This window comes from Neofelis nebulosa, chromosome 6, assembly GCF_028018385.1.
Source record: "Neofelis nebulosa isolate mNeoNeb1 chromosome 6, mNeoNeb1.pri, whole genome shotgun sequence".
NCBI lineage: Eukaryota > Metazoa > Chordata > Mammalia > Carnivora > Felidae > Neofelis > Neofelis nebulosa.
In genome coordinates this window covers 136525764-136545381 of record NC_080787.1, presented here as the reverse complement: position 1 = coordinate 136545381, position 19618 = coordinate 136525764, and the positions used below count along the sequence as shown (strand labels likewise).

At 35.2% G+C, this 19618-nt stretch overlaps 1 protein-coding gene across 7 annotated transcripts in view; it reads right to left on the bottom strand.

Moving 5' to 3' along the window:
* STXBP5 (syntaxin binding protein 5) overlaps positions 1 to 19618 on the bottom strand; it is a 170711-nt gene that overhangs the window by 72203 nt on the left and 78890 nt on the right. For all 7 annotated transcript variants that reach the window (XM_058735568.1, XM_058735570.1, XM_058735571.1 and 4 more), the window contains exons 10-14: positions 5766 to 5920; positions 4520 to 4592; positions 1338 to 1485; positions 1064 to 1131; positions 703 to 743 (exon numbers count right to left, since the gene is read on the bottom strand). In XM_058735568.1, coding sequence (XP_058591551.1) covers positions 703 to 743; positions 1064 to 1131; positions 1338 to 1485; positions 4520 to 4592; positions 5766 to 5920 — 485 coding nt within the window. The remainder of the gene's footprint in view (positions 1 to 702; positions 744 to 1063; positions 1132 to 1337; positions 1486 to 4519; positions 4593 to 5765; positions 5921 to 19618) is intronic.

The following is a 19618-nucleotide window of genomic DNA, read 5'->3' as shown; positions in this document are numbered from 1 at the left end:
CCAAAAAGAAAGGTGTACCTGTATTCATTAAAAACAAAAACAAAAAAAACTCATCATGATGATGAATTTAGATAACCTGAAAAAAAATCAATGACAAAAATATTTTGTGAAAAGAAAAAAGTATAAATATAATGAAAATAAAGAACATTTTTGCTTTCTAAAATGATTTTCTACTTACTTTCACTACAAACGGTGCTAGTACATCTCATATTTCTATATGATGAAACACAAAATATCCTGAGTTAACTGGAGTCTCACTGCTTGCTATGTATATTTTGCAAACATTGATGATTCAAAGCATTCTTTCCTTTTTTGCTATTGTGTAACCAACATGTATATTCCACAAAGAAAATACAAATTACTGTTAGCCGAACATCAGGCATTATTCTACAAATTTCTGTTGATTTGAAACACATTCTCACTTTTCCTAATTCTGAGTTAAAAAGAGAAGGTTTGAAGAAATTTTGAAGAAAGGATCTGATTACTTCTGCTGAGAATTTTTCTTGACTGACTAGACAGTATCTTTAAAAATATCTTACGTCTATCGAGAATTCTAAACTCATATACTTGATAAATCAGTTATTAAATTGATAGCTTCCAAATTTTAAACTAAATGTTGATTATGCAATTATTATAAAACAGGTTATATAAAAGCAATGATTATATAACAAACATATAACAAATAATATTCAAAATACTTACTTGCAGAAGCATCCCAGAACTTAACTGATCCATCAGCATGCCTATGAAAAGGAAATGAGTTAAAACTGTGATGATACAAAGGAAAAAATATTACATTTTTTCTTTCTTTGAAGTATATTGTTATTTGCACATGATCTTAGCCAAAAGGCTGAGAAGCGATCAAGTATACTGTTATTTGAAAAGTTAGCCACCAAACGAGGAAAGGTAAAAAATTCAGGGTAAGTTGGCAGGTTCCAGACAATAACATTTTTTAATACGCTACAGCATAAAGGAAAGCACTACCTGCCCAATTAATTAACGTCCATGTAGTCTTTGTATTTAGCCATTATTGGTTTAGTGGTGAAAACAGGCTTTTACTTACCCTGTAATAATTATTTCTGGGTAACTTTGAACACCTAAGCCCCAATTACCTCCATTAATGGGCCATTCCTATAAGAAAAGATTATAGTATAAAGCAACTTTCAAGCATCTTTATATATATATTTCTATGATAACAGTAAACAACATATTTTGCTCCAAAAAAGGATTTTCTATATATTTTCTCTAGAAAAGGTATACATGTTATCAAATATTCCAAGGTGATAAATATAAAATACTGAAATGCAACATTAAATACTAAAACTCATGTTCAATACCTTTTTGCTGTAACCTTGACGTTTCTGTCTAGCTCCAACAGAATAAAGTGCAGGAATGAGGTCCACAGGACAATCAGCAAAATATTCGCAACATGTGACAGGGGATTCGTGTATACTCAAAGGGTAGGGATTTTCAAATATAGGATATCTTTAACAATAGGAAAAGAAAAATATTTATGTATTTAATAAAATTAACACAATGAAAACTTTTAAAAATTATTTACATCTTTGGAACAAAAACAATATTTAAAATTTGATTAAAGATAACATTCTTTGAAGGCCCATATAACATATTATCTAAATTTATATTTTAAATTTTGGAATACAGTGCTCTTCTCCATATTTTTGGAAATTACATACATTCTGTCACAGAGATTTAATAGACTTAATTTATGCAAATATGTAAAAAAATGACATCTTCTATAATGCAAGTTGCTCAGACTAGTAAAGAGAAAAGCTGCAGCTGGAAATACATACCATGTGGCACACACTGGACTAAGTGCTTTATATAGACATTTATCTTCTTTACTTCTCACACCACACTTACGATGTAGAAATTTTATGGAGGAACGAAAACTTAGAGTAATGTGCCAAAGGCATGCCAACTGGCAAGGAGAAGCCAAATTTAAACTATGCTCTTAACTGTAAAGTTCTCAATCAGCAGATTCCTCATTTTTATGTCAAATAACACAAATTTTCAGTTCTCTTCTCCATCAATGTAATGCCTAGTGCAATATTTAATCTAGAGATGTTCTCTTGTTTTAGTGATAATCTAAATAAAAGTCTACCTTAACGGTTTCCTAGATAGGAAATTATTTCATTAAATAAAGCAAAAAACACTTTCAAAAATCTTAAAGTAAAATCCTAACTAAATGTACAATGATATTTCTTTTCTGGTTTGAATTCCTTGAGAATGGTTACTTAAAAATATCTAGAAAACCAGCAACTGGCCCTAAAAAGTCTCAGAAGTTTAGAGTGGCTCATCTGCAAAAATTGTATGTATTCATCAGTCTACCACTGACAATAATTTAAAAATTAGAAAAGAATAAATTCAGAAAAGCCCTTTCTAGATTTCAAAATGAAGCGAACTGTCATCACTCCTTCCTCGAACACACATAAAAACACAGAAGAAAAATTCAAACAAAAACATGAATTAAAAAAAATGGCAGGTAACTTTTTTCTCTTTATAAACATACTTTATAATCCTTACGCACAATGACTCTACTATTACCATACATTTAACTGATACGTTTGCTAAATAAAATGCCTAGTCACAGGTTATTTGGACAATATTTTCTTTAACTTAAATACATATCAGTATAGACCACAGGCAAAAAGTCCCACTATTTGAAAACTTAGCTAATGAAAAAAAAGTCATATTTAAAACAAATTTTTTTAATGTTATTTATTTTTGAGAGAGAGAGAGAGAGACAGAGACAGAGCATAAGCGAGGGAGGGGCAGAGAGAAAGAGGGAGACACAGAATCGGAAGCAGGCTCCAGGCTTTGTGCTGACAGCTCAAGCCCATAGACCATGAGATCATGACCTAAGCCAAAGTTGGGAGCCTAATGGACTGAGCCACCCCAGGCGCCCCCAAAAATAAAATCATATTAAGAATAAGTTATTCCAAGACTGCCCTTTAGAAATACTGTTTTCAAATTCCTTTCCACTATAGTCTTGTAATTTTCAAAAAGGAAAAAAAAATGATTATTACAGGTAGTACATATTAAGTTGATACGAATCTAGTAGTACCTTAAAATAAGGTAAATAATACTGTTGACTTATACTTCCGGGTTTCCCAATCCAGGTACTATTCACATTTTGGATCAGATAATTCTTTATTATAAGGGACTGTCCTGTTCATTGTGGATGTTTAGCAGCAACCCTGTCCATCACTAGATGCCAGTATCATCTAGAAAAGATGTTTACACAGATACAATCAAGTATCTTCTGGGGGGGGGGGGGGGGGGACAAATTGCCCATAATTGAGAAACACTGAGATCCTAAATGGGTAAACACAATTAAATTTTCATGATTATTTCAAGAGATACAAATAAATAATGTAATATTCTTGCATTCAAAGAATTTATCATCTATGTTGGAAAAAGGAGAATATGGCAAATACCACAAAAAGTTGCAAAGGAGCTATGGTGGCAATTTATACACCAGGTATGATATATCTGGTTAAGAGAGAGGAGAAAAAGTTTAAATGTTTATTTAATTTTGAGAGAGAGAGAGAGCAAGAGCACAAGCAGGAGAGGGGCAGAGAAAGAGGGAGACACAGAATCCGAAGCAGGCTCCAGGTTCTGAGCTGTCAGCACAGAGCCCACATGGGCTCAAACCCACAAACCACGAGATCAGGACCTGAGCCGAAGTCAGACACACAAACAACTGAGCCACCCAGGGGCCCCTAGAAGAGGAAGTTGAATGAAGAAAAGAGGACTGACTTTGAAAGTTATATGGAGTTTTGATGGCAGTGAAGCAAGTGGAGTTTGCAGCCATTGGGAACTATATAAGAAAAGACATTGAAGTATGATGTTTGTTTAATATACAGTTCAGTTTTTCTAGGGAATAAGCCACCTGTAGGAAGACAGTGAGAAATCAAGTCAGAAAGGTATCCTAAATTCTACTGTGTGGAGAAGCAGGCTGAGAAAGTGCTTTCAAATAATAAAACAGTAGAGATCATAGTGGTTTAAAGAGGAGAATAACAGGGCACCAGTTGGCTCAGTCAGTAGAGTATGGGACCCTTAAAAGAGGAGAGTGACAAGCTGGGTGCTACATGTAAAATTACTCTGACAACGGTATTCATGACAGTGCCACAGAGAGTGCATGTGGGTGGGGAGGCCACAGAGCTTATCTGGAGGTAAACTGTGATGGGATGAATTCTGCACTTATTTATTTTGTGTGCCCCCAGAGTGTCCAAGTATTAGGTTGAATTATATGAAATTTCAGAAATTCAAGAAATTCTGACTTCAAAAATAGAAATTCTGTGCGAGCAACATACTAGCGAAATCTGGCAGGTAATTAGAAATGTGTGTCTGAAACTCTAAAAGAGGCCAACATTATGGATATAAATATAGAGTTTTCAAAAAAAAAAAACCAAAAAGAAATAGCCAACCCTATGCTAAAAAGAGTCTTTTCTACCATATACTAAAATAATCTCTCACCAAATTTTATTCTTACCCATTTTGTGCAAGGTCTATAAGTACTAAATCCTTTTCCAGAAGAACCACCACAGCATATGGTTCCTGAAAATCTGGAATAGGAAAACAATGCATAAATAACAGTTTTAAATATGGAATAAGACAGCAAATTAGATAATACACATTTGCTTTTTTAAAAATTTTTGTTCCATTCTCTCAAGTATGTAACAATCTGATCTTGCACTTCATGTAATTTAAGACTACTTGGTTTTAAATGAGATAAATCTATATAACTCATACAAAATTACTTCAATTTTGTAAAGACGAATAAAACAAGAAGTTCACAGTAACTTCTATGGTATTGCAAAATCCAAGGCAGGACATGGGCAACAAACGCAAAATTTAAATCTGAATATCCATAAGAACAATTCTTATTCTTGTCTCTCATAGGAACTCAGTAGAGTATCACTACAATATTATAATCTCTTCCTTAGATATTTTGTATGCACTTGTTAATTATAAAATGTGTTATAGCTTTACATTTCAATTAGCTTCAAATGAAACAAAAAAGATCCAGATTTAAATTCCTCTTGAAAGGATACACGCTAGCTGTTATGGTTAATTTTATGTGTCACTAGTCTCTGATTTGGTGCCCACCTGTTTGGTTAAACACCAATTTAGATGTTGCTGGGAAGGTATTTTTTAGATGTGATAAACGTTTAAATCAGTAGACTCCCAGTAAAGGAGATTATCAGGTATAATGTGGGTGGGATTCATCCAATCAGTTGAAGGCCTGAAGAGAGAAGACAGGCTTTCTAAAAAGGAAGCAATTCTGCCTCAAGACAGCAACATCAACTCCCAAATTTTCAGCCTGCCATGGTGCTTGATCAATTTGATTCATCACCCTCAATTGTGTGAACCAATTTCTTAAAATAAATTCCTTATTTCTCTTTCCTCTCCTTATGTGCTATCAGTTCTGTTTCTCTGGAGAACCTTGATTAATTAATATACTAGTGTTTTATAGAGTTTTAAAATGTTTCTTAATGTGGGCAGTTCTGTTTATCCTTCATTAGCACTAACTACTACTATGTCATATTAAACAGATAAAGCTTATTAAACAAAATTAACTTCTGAAATAAAACTTACAAAGTTATGAAGACAGAATCTCTCCCCCAGAAGAGTGACAGCATACTAGGATAAGGAAACTATTTAGAAAACAAACAGGTCTCTGTTCTGAATAGCAGATATCCACAGAGAATACGTTTTAAAGATGCAAAGCTTATTACCATTTGGGTATGGTGTTTCACACAGCGTTAGAAAATCCACAATTGAATAGTCCATTTCCAGCACAGCAGTACTTTTCCCATGCATAACTGTTAAGCAGGGTCTTCTTCCTACAGTATCATAGGACAAACCTCCTGATAAAATAATAAAAGGTTCCCTGGAAGTAAAATACATAGGTGGGATTATAAATACCATAATGAAGACTACTTTCTTGCTGTGTTATACATTTTTTACTCAGTGACATAATGAAATCTTAAATTCTAACATTTTTATGTGTGATTTAATTGAATAATCACAGGTGGGTTTTTTAATTGCATTAGGTAAGACCCAGGTGAATTCATGAAAATTAACCTACAGTAAGAATGAACATCGACCATATATGACGCTCTCATACCTCCCCTTGATCCCTAAAAATTTTTCCTTTACCTTCTTTATGTAATTGTCAAAAAATTCTCTCTGGGTTTCTATTGGTTAAGTGTCTTGAATGCACTGCTTTTATTTTCAATCCTGATAACCAGGCCTTCTCAACAGAAGGTCTAAAAGAGAATGTTAATGACCCATGGCATCCACTGTATGTAATGAATTAACTTCTCATTGATGTATCAGGAATATACTAGCTATAAGTCACCCTTGAGAAAACAGTCACTCAAAATCATTTTCTGTAGGGCTCACTTCTGGAATTTTGGCTGGTATGCTCTCAAACCACAGTGCCCGTGTACATCACCAGCTGTCAGCCTGCCACTTCTTCTAATCAGCTCTACAACTCCGTCTCCCTATCAGTCATTACTTCATGATTTATCTAGACCCACTTTTTAAAACTCCTAAATATGCAAAACACAAAACATCTTTCTGTATGTTTTGACCTGTGTGTATTTATCTTTGTCTTGCTTATTCATGTTTTTTGTCCATGTTTTCATTGGATTAGTAATCCTCTTCTAATTGTTTACTAAGAGTTCCTTGCATTCTAAGGGATTAGCTCTTGATCTGCCACATGTCTCATCATTTATAGGTGGGGAAGTTATTTACATTAACAGATGATATCAAAAATTTGATACAAGATTTTCTTGAATCTTTTCGCGTATGATTTTTAGGTAGTTTCTGAATGTTTCCTCTAAGGTCAGTAGATCTATCTTCCTCCTCTTTACATCTGGTATAAAGAGTATATAATAACATGTAGTGGTTAAAAGTGCTAGTTCTTGTATTCAACTTGAAGCTTGTTTGTTGTTATATGGCTGTGAATAATGAGACAATAAGATTAAGCAATATTTTATTACTTAAAACAAAAAAGTGCTACTTCTGGAACTAAACTACCTGAGTTTAAATTAAATCTCAGCTCTGGCTTTACTTTCTGTGTGATGTTGGACAAGCTTCTTAACCTCTTTGTGCCTAGCTTTTGCATCTATAAGATGGAGTCTGAGTGGTAAGTATCTACCCTCAATTACTGAATTAATATACACAAAGCACTGGGGTCAATGTCTGTAACACAGTACACCTTTGGTAACAGTTATGTATTATTATTACTAGTAACAGTTATCTATTATTATTACTATTATCATCAAATTGCCATTATCATCCATTGTGAAAGTTTTCCTTCTTTTGATATGTGCAAAGAAACATTAAAATTTCTAAATTATATTTATTTTTTATCAAAACAAGAATAAACTCCACTAATAGAGTAGTAGCACAAGTGTGTAATCTATAACTAAATATAAAAAATATAAAATATAACTAAATATATATAAATATATTAAATATATACTAAATATACTAATATATAGTAATATAGTATATAGTAATACAGTAAATATACTAAATATAACTAAATATAAAAATATTAAAAAAAAACAGTATTAATAACATAAGAACCAGGAAAAGGGAGATGCTCAGCTACATTACAGAATAAAATTTCCATGGAAACCTGGCTAGGTTTCCATTAATGACCAGGTAAATCACCAGTTTATTAGATAAACTGTTAATATGGCATTAAATAACACCATGGCAACTAGGTAGGTTTATCCTCAAAGACAACTAAGTGTGTATTCAATGGCCTTGTCAGTTGTCTGTACTTCTTTTCTAAACTTAGGAGAAAAAATATACAATCAAAAAAATAAGAATAAAAACATGTGAACAAAAAAAATATGAGTAAGAAATAGTTTCAAAGACATACCAAGGTAATATTCTTTTTCATAATAATAAAAGTTTCCCAAGTCTAACAATAAATGCGCATATATATATATATATATATATATATTTTTTTTTTTTTTTAAAGATGTATTTTTCCTTTTTTATGTGCTGTTTAAAAAAATCATCTAAGTTTGCAGGTTATATTTTTTTCCATTATAATGAACCAAACTTTGAAGAATAAATACTAATGAGATGAATGTTTTATAAGAAAGTAGTCATAAATACAATAATAAAACAAGGTTAAATATTTTAACACCAGATAGTGAAAATTATATAAATACAGAGTCTTGTTGGCATTTGGAATTACATAAAAACTTCTACAAATCTATATTATTTCTAGGTAAAATAAGAATTATGGAGGTGGAGAATACTGTTGTTTTTAAACAAAAGGTTAGCTTTTTTGATGTTATAATAAGGCTTGGAGATAATATAATTTTTATCTCATAACTTTAAGATTTGAATTTGAGTAGAATTTCTTTCAATGATGTTGGGTTCTCTTCAAGACCATTTTTGAAGACATGCACATTTGAAAGGTGTCTGGACATTTTATAATTTTGATTGAAAATTTTAAGAGCCTAGATACTTCTAACTGCTTTATCCTTCTGATTAACCTCCCCCAGGCTGGCCTTGACAAAGGGTTTGGCTCAAGTTGGTTTCCATATGAACCATTCTTTATTTAAGGAGGTATTTCTATCTAAAACTCCATTTGTATAACTAGTTTGCTCATCTCAGTTCTATAACATTTCCCATTTTCTTTGAGCACCTGTATTCCTGTGCTCTCACATCCAGTCTACATGAACAAGCACACTGCAACAATGTTCCCAAGAAAAGAAAACAAAGTGAAATGGTGGGCTGGCTGTGAGGAAGGGGATAGGGCAGTTACTTTAAGAGTGGTCAGAAAAGATCCCTAAGTAATGACAGATGAGCAGGGCCCGAACAGTGAAGAGCCAGCCACTCAAAGAGCCTGGGGTTGGGGGAAAGGATGTACATTCCAGGCAGTAGGAATGACCATTGCAAAGACCCCAGGTCAGGAATGAGGTTGGTATACCTGAGGAACCAAATGGCCAGTGGGGCCACAGCAGAGTAAAGCAATCCATGGTAATAGAGGGCATGACTCCAAATCTTGTACAACACATCCTGTTTTCTCTATTAGGATCTCAAGAACTTGTCTCCTCCATTTCATCCCCGTAATTACTTTTGTTCTGACCCTAATAACCTATAGCTGAAATTATTACAATAGCATTTGCACTTGTTTATTGCCTGAGATATACTTCCCCTAACTTTCTGTTGACTCTAAAAATTTTTAAATTTGAGTAGAATTTCTTTCAATGATGTCGGGTGCTCTTCAAGACCATCATTTTTGAAGACCTCCACATGAGAAAGGTGTCTGGACATTTTATAATTTTGCATCATTATCTCCTCCGAAAAACCTTCCCTGACCCACTCACCCTGATTGAGCTGGGTGCCTTTCCTGTGTTCCTAAGCATCCTGCGCCTACTTCCCTTCAGCACTTACCACACGGAATTGTCATTATGTTTACCTAAGCTCCTTCAGGACACATAGTGTATAATTTACCTCTGCATTCCCAGGCCCTATCTAGACCAAAAAGTGACTCCCAAATACATATTTAAATACCACGAAATCTATTGCTCAGTTGATCACTAGTCCTAGGACTTAATAACGAGAAATGCTATAGGAGGAGCCCATGGCCAGATACGGTAATAAACGCTGTCTAAAGAAGTTTGAAATTTAACTGTTATGCTATTCTGATAATCTTTCTATACAATTAGTACTACCAATTGTATTATTCACTACTAAATATATTTTTACAATTGAAATTTAAGCTCTAACTTATCCCATATGTAATTGTACATTACTAACCTTATCGATTTCTCCAACTTTTTTCAAATGGAGATATGCCATTCTATTTCAGAGAAAACAATTAACTATATATTTGGTAAGCAGAATTATACCTTAGCTCTTGAAAGCTAACTAATACCTTATCTTTACCACTCTAACCCCAGTGCTTAACTTTCTGTTGAATGAACACATGATTTAAAAAAAAAAAAAAAATTATGTTTACTTATTTGAGAGAGAGAGAGAGAGGGAGAGAAAGAGACAGAGTGTGGGCAGGGGAGGGGCAGAGAGAGAGGGAGACACAGAATCCAAAGCAGGCTCCAGGCTCCGAGCTGTCAGCACAGAGCTCAATGAGGGGCCTGAACCCACAAGCCGTGAGATCGCGACCTGAACTGAAGTTGGATGCTCAACTGACTGAGCTACCCAAGTGCCCCATGACTATGATTTTCATGAGACCCCTACATCAAATTTCTAAGATTCTCAGTTCAAATTTCAAATGTAAATTCTAATTATCTAATTTGAATAGTTTAATAGCAACCTATATAACTTGGATCTCATATTTGGTGTCAAATTGTTGACTTTTCACATAAAAGCTTAAAGTTTAGAGGCGCCTGGGTGGCTCAGTCGGGAGCGTCCGACTTCAGCTCAGGTCACGATCTCGCGGTCCATGAGTTCGAGCCCCGCGTCGGGCTCTGGGCTGATGGCTCAGAGCCTGGAGCCTGCTTCCGATTCTGTGTCTCCCTCTCTCTCTGCCCCTCCCCCGTTCATGCTCTGTCTCTCTCTGTCTCAAAAATAAATAAACGTAAAAAAAAAAAATTAAAAAAAAAAGCTTAAAGTTTAGATTTTGCTGATTATGTGCTAATTATTATAATAGGTTCATCTGCATACATGGCTAGAGTGGAAAACAAACTGTGAAGCACACTCAAAAAGTAATAATGAGTTCTTAATTCTACTAAGTTTTTTGAGCTATCAAATCAAAATGAAATAATCAAGAACAAGGGTTTGAAACACTTAAATGTTGAAGGGCTGGGAAATAAAAAGAAAATAAAATTTAAAACATAGGGAGTTGAATTAAAAGTACCCTTCTAATCATTTAATGTTAGTTTCAAACAACGCTTCTTGAACTATCTACGGTCAAGAACTAATTAAAAAAGTTTTTGAGTCATTGAAAATCTGTGCTTTTGTAAGAAAAACAATTAAATGTGTGCACAGATGTTGTGGTAATGTCAAATGATATTCAAATTTCCATACTCTTACTTTTGATTTCTGTACGTATTTTGTCTCAGAGAGTTAGCACACTGGAACCATTCATGCATCATACTCTGAGTAGCACTAGTCTAGAAGACAAAAAGTTGAGCCATCTAAGGACACCATTTAACCTACCCTATCATCATCAGGGGGAAATGTGAAGATGTCATTGAAGATCTCACTTCAAGGCCCCATACATACCCCCTGACACTCTAAAGTTAAATCAGAAACCACAGAACTCTTTAGTGGGGCATGTCGGAGTAGAGAGGCAGATCTCCAAAACAACTCTTTAATAAGAGAACTACTGCTTAGTTATAACAAGTTTTCACCAGGGACCTTTTAGAGTAAACAGGAAGATAATATGGTAGCCTGACGATAACTCATTATGATACTGAAGGGTATACAGAGATGCATAATGGGTCATAACCCAAGTTTTGGAAGAAGACATCTATGTTCAAATCCTAACTCTATTACTTTGTATCTATAAGGACTGAACAACTTCCTTCAATTTTGATTATCTGAGCCTCAGTTTTGTATTCTGTAATATACACCTCACAGAGTTATTGTAAAGATTAAGTAACAAATATACACGTTGCTTATTACAGTGCCTGGTACAAAATACATTCTCAGAAAGTGACTATTACTTTAGCATCATGATGGTGATATTCCAGTGCCTTTCTAGTTCAGATATTACTTTTGCCAATTTTAAGACGACTCTCTGAGAATCAGAGTAGCCATCTCCAGGCCATATTTCACTAGTGACTAACCCTAATACTCTCTTTTACTAACACGGAGAGATAGAAGTTTGGGGAAAAATAAAGGAGCATAATATATTTAGACAAGTTCCTGTTCACTTAATGATCAAGGTAACAATGATACAGCTTTAGTAGAGTAGGTTTGCATATCACAGTATTTGAGTAAAGTGTTAAGATTTTAATATAATTTGGTTATTTTTATTGATATAATTTTTATGTAAAGTTGTTATAGTAATCAGACTTAATACGTATCCTTTTAGTTATCAAAAATGTGGAATCTCAAAACATTTCCATAAATTGCCTTACAGTATACAACAGTGATACTCAGAGGGTGGTCTGTGAACCCCTAGGGGTTTTCAGGATCCTTTACTGTGAAGATAAAGCCATTTTCATCATGACATTAAGACATTATTTGCCTTACACTGTGCTGATATTTGCACCGATGGCACAAGGTAATAGTAGGTGGATTAAACTCCTGGCATCTCAGCATGAATCGAAGCAGTGGCACCAAACTGGACCTATTCATTTTAGTCCTCATTTCCATACATGAAAAGAATTTTTCTCCTGTCACTTCATGTCTTTGTTGAAGCAATAAAATGACTAATTTTAAATCTTGACCCTTAATATGTCTTTTTTTTTAATTTTAAAAATGTATTTATTTTTGAGAGAGAGAGAGAGAGAGAGAGAGAGAGAGAGAGAGAGCGCGCACGCAAGTGGGGGAGGGGCAGAAAGACAGGGAGACACAGAATCCGAAGCAGGCTCTAGACTCCAGACTCTGAGCTGTCAGCACAGAGCCTGATGCAGGGCTCAAAGCCACAAACTGTGAGAGTGTGACCTGAGTCGAAGTCAGATGCTCAACCAACTGAGCCACCCAGGTGCCCCAATATGTCTTTTTAATGTTGTGTTAAGAAAATAAAAAGCATACACAAAGCACTTCTGTATACTGAAATGGACATTTATTTCCAGAAAACCACTTGTACAATTGTTTGAATTGTGAGCTAAACTATTTGCTATTACTTTTGCTGAAAGGATGACTAACAAGTTATAATTTAGGCTGAGGTAACTGAGTCATTTTCTCAAACATGAATGAATCTGTTATTTTAAGAAAAACAACTGACAATATTTGTTTACAATGATAAAATCTGACCTTTCAAGTGAAAATCAAGAGTTTGGGAACTTCTATCTGCCATGCTGGATTTCACAGTTTCCCAATACTTGAAAACTTTCCTGATGACATCAGTGGTGGTATCAGTAATTTGAAAATATATAATGAAATGTGTCAGCATTACAAGATACAAATGACTCACTCAATCAATGTTTTCCAATTTGCCAGTGTCATGATGTTATAAAAGCATGCAAGAGGAAAAGAGACACTGAAAGTGCTGACACACCAAAGGATTTTCAAGAAAACAGAATAGGAACGCTTTTCTGAAAAGGGATTCAGCTCTCACACTGCTGAATCTACCACTTGGTAAGTTTTGGTAGAGTATCAAGGAATATTTACCATTACTTTAAAAGTCAAACTACAAGGGTGCCTGGGTGGCTCAGTCAGTTAAGCCTCAGTCAGACTCTTGCTTCTGGCTCAGGTCATGATCTCACGGTTCACGAGTTTGAGCCCCACGCATCGGGCTCCATGCTAACAGCGCAGAGCCTGCTTGGATTCCTGGTTTCCTTCTTTCTCTACCTCTCTCCCCTGCCTGCATATTTTCTCTCTCAAAATAAATTATAAACATTTTTTAAAAATCTATTTAAAAAAAGTCAAACTACATATTTGTGCAAAACTGAATTTTCTTCATATGCCTCATTAAAAGAACATATCACAAAAGACTAGAAGCAGATATGAGACTCAGCTGTAGTCTTTTATACTCAACTTGAAAGAAATTTCCAAAATAAACAATTCTGCTAGGATAGAATTTTAGAAAGTTATTTAAGACCTATCCTAGCCATACAAATTTCAGAAAAATTATGCTTTGGGATTTCAGCGTATTATAGTTTCATAATGCAAGCTAGTTAGGATATAGAGGATTAACTATAAGGTCCCACAGCAACTCATACTAGCCCATTACTTTTTTTTTTTCCTAGTATCAATACAAATGAAAGAATTTATGTAACAGTTAGGCATTATTTTCAAACAAGAAATCTAAAACCTTCAATGCAATCTTTGTCATGTGATTTTTGTGATTAAATAAACTATATATATATGAAGTTCATAGTGTTACAAGTATGATTTCTAAGCTTATCTATGAAAGAACACTGCATAGTTTTCAAAATCATTTACTGCAGACAAGGTCTTAAATGGATTTGATCTCTGTCCTCTAGAAAAACATAATCAAAGCATATAAGCTGTCATCAGTGTATAAGCAGTCAAGTAAAAGTACCAGAACAATCAGTGAACCATCACTAAGATAAGACATTTAATCTATGTACACATCAGAAATGGAAACATTTTAGAGATGGAAAAAAAACCCAACATACATTAGGATGAATAACGATGGAAAATCTATCCTTAGGTTAATTCGAACAAGCCATAAAGCTTTAAGGATGTAACAGAGAATCAATTTAGATGATGAAGAAGGGATAGCTCTAAAAGAAAAAAACTCTAGAAAGCTCAGAATGAACTTCAGCAGTAAAAAAAGTAGGATCAATAAACTAGAGGAAGTATAAGAAAGAAATATCTGAATAGCCTCAACAAGTAACAATATTGAAAACAATTAGGTGTGAAATGAAACTGTGCCTTTTTTTTTTTTTTAAATAAACACATCACAAACTACAAGGTTAAAAAAAAAAGTACAAGATTTTAAATTCTACTTTAGGATTTCAGAAATGGAAGAACTGTTACCAAATGCATATCAACCACTAATATACTAACTTTTGTTAAATTTATCAGATAGTTTCTAGATAAAGGGGCATAGATAAGCATATAAATAATTTTGGTCCCTGCCAAAACATAAAAGCTCAGCTGGATGACTGCTTGCAAAAAATTAAGTTATAAAGTTTTTATGAAACATCACTTTGTATGCAGATGAAAACCAATTTAACTTCAGGTCCCTATTATCACAGCAGGTTGCCTTTTCTGTCATAACAGCACTCATTTAGGAGTTCACATTTGTGGTTATAGTATTTAAGATGATTCAAAAGCATAAATGCTTACTTTTAAGGTAGGAAACTAATAACACAAAAACATCTCACATTAATGAGACTGGTGACACTGTTGTATTTTATACTCAGTTCTTTAAAAGGATACACAGATACTTCCAAGAAGCCATGTGGGAATTTATCAAGATTCATAAAATTCTTTTATCTTCAAAATTTCACCACTGGAAATTTGTTGTAAAGAAATAGTACAACAGTAAAAACTCTGTTGAGTTATCTACAACATCAAAAAAGAGAATCTGTTCACTACTATATTTTTACCTCTAATATGAAGAACCTGATTATAATATCAAAAACTAAATGTTCAGCAAAAGGGACAATAGTCTGAGTGAAGTGCATAGCCTTTACAATGAATTATTTAAAAAAGCTGATAAAAACCAGTAAGACTTTAGACGTGTTAAGTAGAAAAAAAAAATCAGACTGAATATGCTCTAAGAATACAATTAAGGAATGTATCTGAAAAAAGATTGAAGGAAAATGAAAAGAAAAAAATTGTTTTAGAATAGTGGAATTATAGGTTAATATGCTTCTTTTGTGAAGATTTTATTTAATGTTGTAATTAAAATAGGTACTTCCAAAAACACTTTAGAGAAGAAGAGAGTAATAGTGGTTAAAAATGAAACTAATACAGGTGCCTGGAGGGCTCAATCGGAAATGCGTGTTGACTCTTGATCTCGGGGTTGTGAGTTTGAGCACCATGTTGGGTGTAGGGATTACTTAAAAATAAAATCTTAAAAAAATGAAATTACTATACAATTGTGACCAATTATACTTTTTTAAAAAAACTGCACTTTTCCTATGAAATACCATAAAAATATTTCATCAACTTTTCATGTCATTTCTGTTATCTGTCACTACACTTTGTATTAAGGTTCTATAAAACGTAGCTTATGCTGAAGAATTTTCTGCTCATAGGCCACTCAAGAGTAACTACACAAATGAAGTTAGAATATTACTATGATTCATCCACTCAGCAAGCATTTACCAAGTGCTTAACCGCACTGCTCCCTGCAGGAGGGGCCGAAGAGTCTCCCATCATTTGATCCTTCCAGCCTCACTCGTCTTTGCCCGGCATACCCTTCTCTACTACTTTGCTTTTGATCCTGGCTTTCTACTTTGCCGATTTCAGTGGTCTATTTCAGGACTCCAAACTTATTTTAATCCTAAGACTTTTGGCTCTGTGGCCAAAAATTTTTTTCATCTCAGTTTTTTCAAGGTAGTTTAGCCAAGCAATTGTTGCTGGCAGATCTGCAGGTATAGCTATAATCTTGGGGACTGCGGTTAATGTGAACAGAGAGTAGGTTTAATTAAAAAGGAAATACAGTGTGGTTAAGAGTACAGACTTCATTAAATCTGGGGTCTTCTGCTTATGATTTGTATGACTTTGGGCAAGTTACTCAACCTCTCTGTAACAGTCTCCTCATCTGTCATACCTGCCTCATAAAGTGGTTGCTAAAATTAAAGAAAATATGTGTAAAGCACTTAGAACAATGTCTAGCCACAGTAAGCACAGCATGTGATTATGGATAATTTATATATAGTTATTTAAAAACAATCTACAGTTGAGAAGGAAAAAAACATACCAGAGTGAGCCTGTGTTCTGGGGATAACAATCTTTTTGCACGAGGGACTTTGTTTTGGGGCTTCAGAGAGCTGGGATTCTCTCATTGGATACAGTTCTAGCAGCTGTGGGGGAAACTCAGTGGTAGCAAGTTGTGGGTGTTATTGAAATAGACTTTTAGATATTTTCAGGACCAGAATATCACAAATGTACCCTGAGTTTTTATTACAATCTGTGTTTTTTTCATATTCCCACACAGGCAATCATCCTACAACTTTTAGTGCACATATAAAAAAAAAATTCTTTTTTAAGAGAGAGAAAGCACACAAGCACAAGTGGGGAGAGGGAGAGAGAGACAATTCCAAGCAGGCTCCACGCTCAGCATGGAGTTGGACATGGGGGATCTCACAACCCTCTGATCATGACCTAAGCCAAAAGCAAGAGTCAAATGCTCAACTCACTGGGCCACGCAGGTGCACCCCACCACTTTTTTTTTTTTTTTTTTTTTTTTTAATTACAGAAATCATCAGGGCTACTGGGTAGCTCAATTGGTTAAACACCCGGCTCTTGATCTAGGCTCAGGTCATGAGCTAATGGTTCCTGAGATCAAGCCTCGGATCAGGCTCTGTGCTGATAGCCAGACAGCGTGGAACCTGCTTAGGATTCTCTCTCTCTCTCTCTCTCCCTCTCTCTCTGCCCCTTCCCCAATAGCGCTCTCTTTCTCTTTCAAAATAAATAAATTTAAAAAATAAAAAAAAAATTAAAAATGTTTATTTTTGACAGCGTGAGGGAGGGAAGGCGGGGTAGAGAGCAAGGGAGACAGAGGATCTGAAGTGGGCTCTGCGCTGAGAGCAGAGAGCCCCATGGGGGCTCCAACTAACAAACCACGAGACCATGACCTGAGCTGAAGTCGGATGCTTAACTGACTGACCCACCCAGGTGCCCCCCCAAAATAAAAATAAATTAAATAAATCATCTACTAAGCTACTTGAAAACAAATTCAGGCACCACTGGGTGGGGGGCAACGTTTGCTTATAGACAAACTTAAATACGTTATATGTATGTACATGTGTGCATATCAAGGGAGTCAGCAAACTATAACCTCTTGTCTGTTTTTGTATGGCCTACAAACTAAAAATGATTTTTACATTCTTAAATAGTTGAAAACAAATACACAAAAGAATATATCATGACACATGAAAATTAAAGGAAATGTAAATTTCAGTGTCTGTACATACAGTTTTATGGAACACAGCTGCATTCATTCATGAGTTGTCTATGGCTGCTTTTGGGCTACAACAGCAGAGTTGGATAGCTGCCAGTTGAGACCTATCCAGCTTGCAAAGCCTAAAATATTCTCTCTGGCCCTATACACAAAGGGTTTGCCATAGTACGTGTTCGAGGAAAGGGAGTAAATTAATCTCTTAGATGTGGTTCTCCAAATGTGACTAAACTGCCATTTTTAACTATGATAACATTCACTTCTAGGATACTGAACAGAGATGCTTCTCCCCCAAACTCGTGATTCTTTGAGTGGTAGCATATTCCTTAAAAGACACTAACTCCTGCGGTGCCTGGGTGGCTCAGCCGGTTAAACATCTGACTTCAGCTCAAGTCACGGTCTCACGGTTTGGGTTGAAGCCCCACATCGGGCTCTGTGCTGACAGCTTGGAGCCTAGAGCCTGCTTCTGATTCTGTGTCTCCCTCTCTCTCTGTCCCTCCACAGCTTGCACTCTGTCTCTCAAAAATAAATAAACCTGTTTGAAAACTTGAACCTATCCAGAGTTCATTGTTGTTGAAAATTTGGCCCTGCCTGTAACTTGTTATGCCGTCTATTAGCAAAACAAAAAATGCAGAAGTAAAGGAGAAAAGGAACTACAATTTACCAAACATGTACCATGGGCCAAACACATATTATTTCTTTCAGGTCTCTACAGCACTTTTATTAAGTGGGAATTACTGTCCCTATTTTACCAAGGTAAGGACAGAGGTTCAGTGATGTTAAGCAACTTGCCAAAGATTATACCATCACTTGAGTGGCAGAACTGGGCTTGGAACCTAAGTCTAAAAATCCGAAGCCTCAGTTATTTCCCCTAAATCAGGGGCTCTCAAACATGATGATCTTGAGTCATAGTACGAAGTACATTTTACTTCACGATACAGTATACAGATACGTAAGTACATACGGTTGAACAAGTTTCATGTGAACCAATACTTAACCTAAAACCTGCAGTGCACTCTATATCTTATTCTAGTCCATAAGTTAAAAATTGATGTCACAACCAACAAAAGTATTGTCGTAACCCACTAGCAGATCACCCTTATCTAATATTTAAAAACAAAAAAAATCAGGGGTGAGGGGGGATGGGCAAAACGGGTGAAGGGAATGGGAGATAGAGGTTTCCAGTTACAGAATGAAGAGGTGGCAGGGATGCAAGTTACTGCATATGGAACAGTCAATGGTACTGTAATAGTGTTGTACGGTGACACACGGTAGCTGCCCCTGTGGCCAGCACAGCATAATGCACAGAGTTGTTGAATCACTACACTGTACAACCAAAACTGATGTAATATTGTGTGTCAAACAAACAAACAAACAAACAAACAAACAAACAAATAATGTAATGTCATAATGTTTCTCAGAGTGGAATTCTCAATCCAGGGAAGAATGTCAGTGAGGCTCCTTACTTACTATAGTTTTGCCAACCTTACAACTTGTACATCTGCTCTGAGAAAGCAAAATCAGAGATGCCCGTCAGGGCTCATCGAATGCTGTTCTGAGACAAGAGGTATGCGAGACAACCGGTTGGAAGGGTATGTTCCAAGTGCTTCGTTTATTTAATCTTCGTAACAACTCTATGAGGCAGATACTATTATTGTTCCTGCCTGACAGATGAAGACACAAGCACAGGAAGCTTAGCTGATGTGCCCAAGATGGCAGGGCTCTGAGGAAGCAGCGGACCCAGGCGGGCCGGCTCCAGAGCTCACACCCTTATCTCTTTGCTCGAGCACCATCTGCTGTAGCACTCCACACCTGGGTCATGCCAGTGTTGAAAAAACCAACTTCGACAGAATTGGCTTCACATTTAACTTTGGA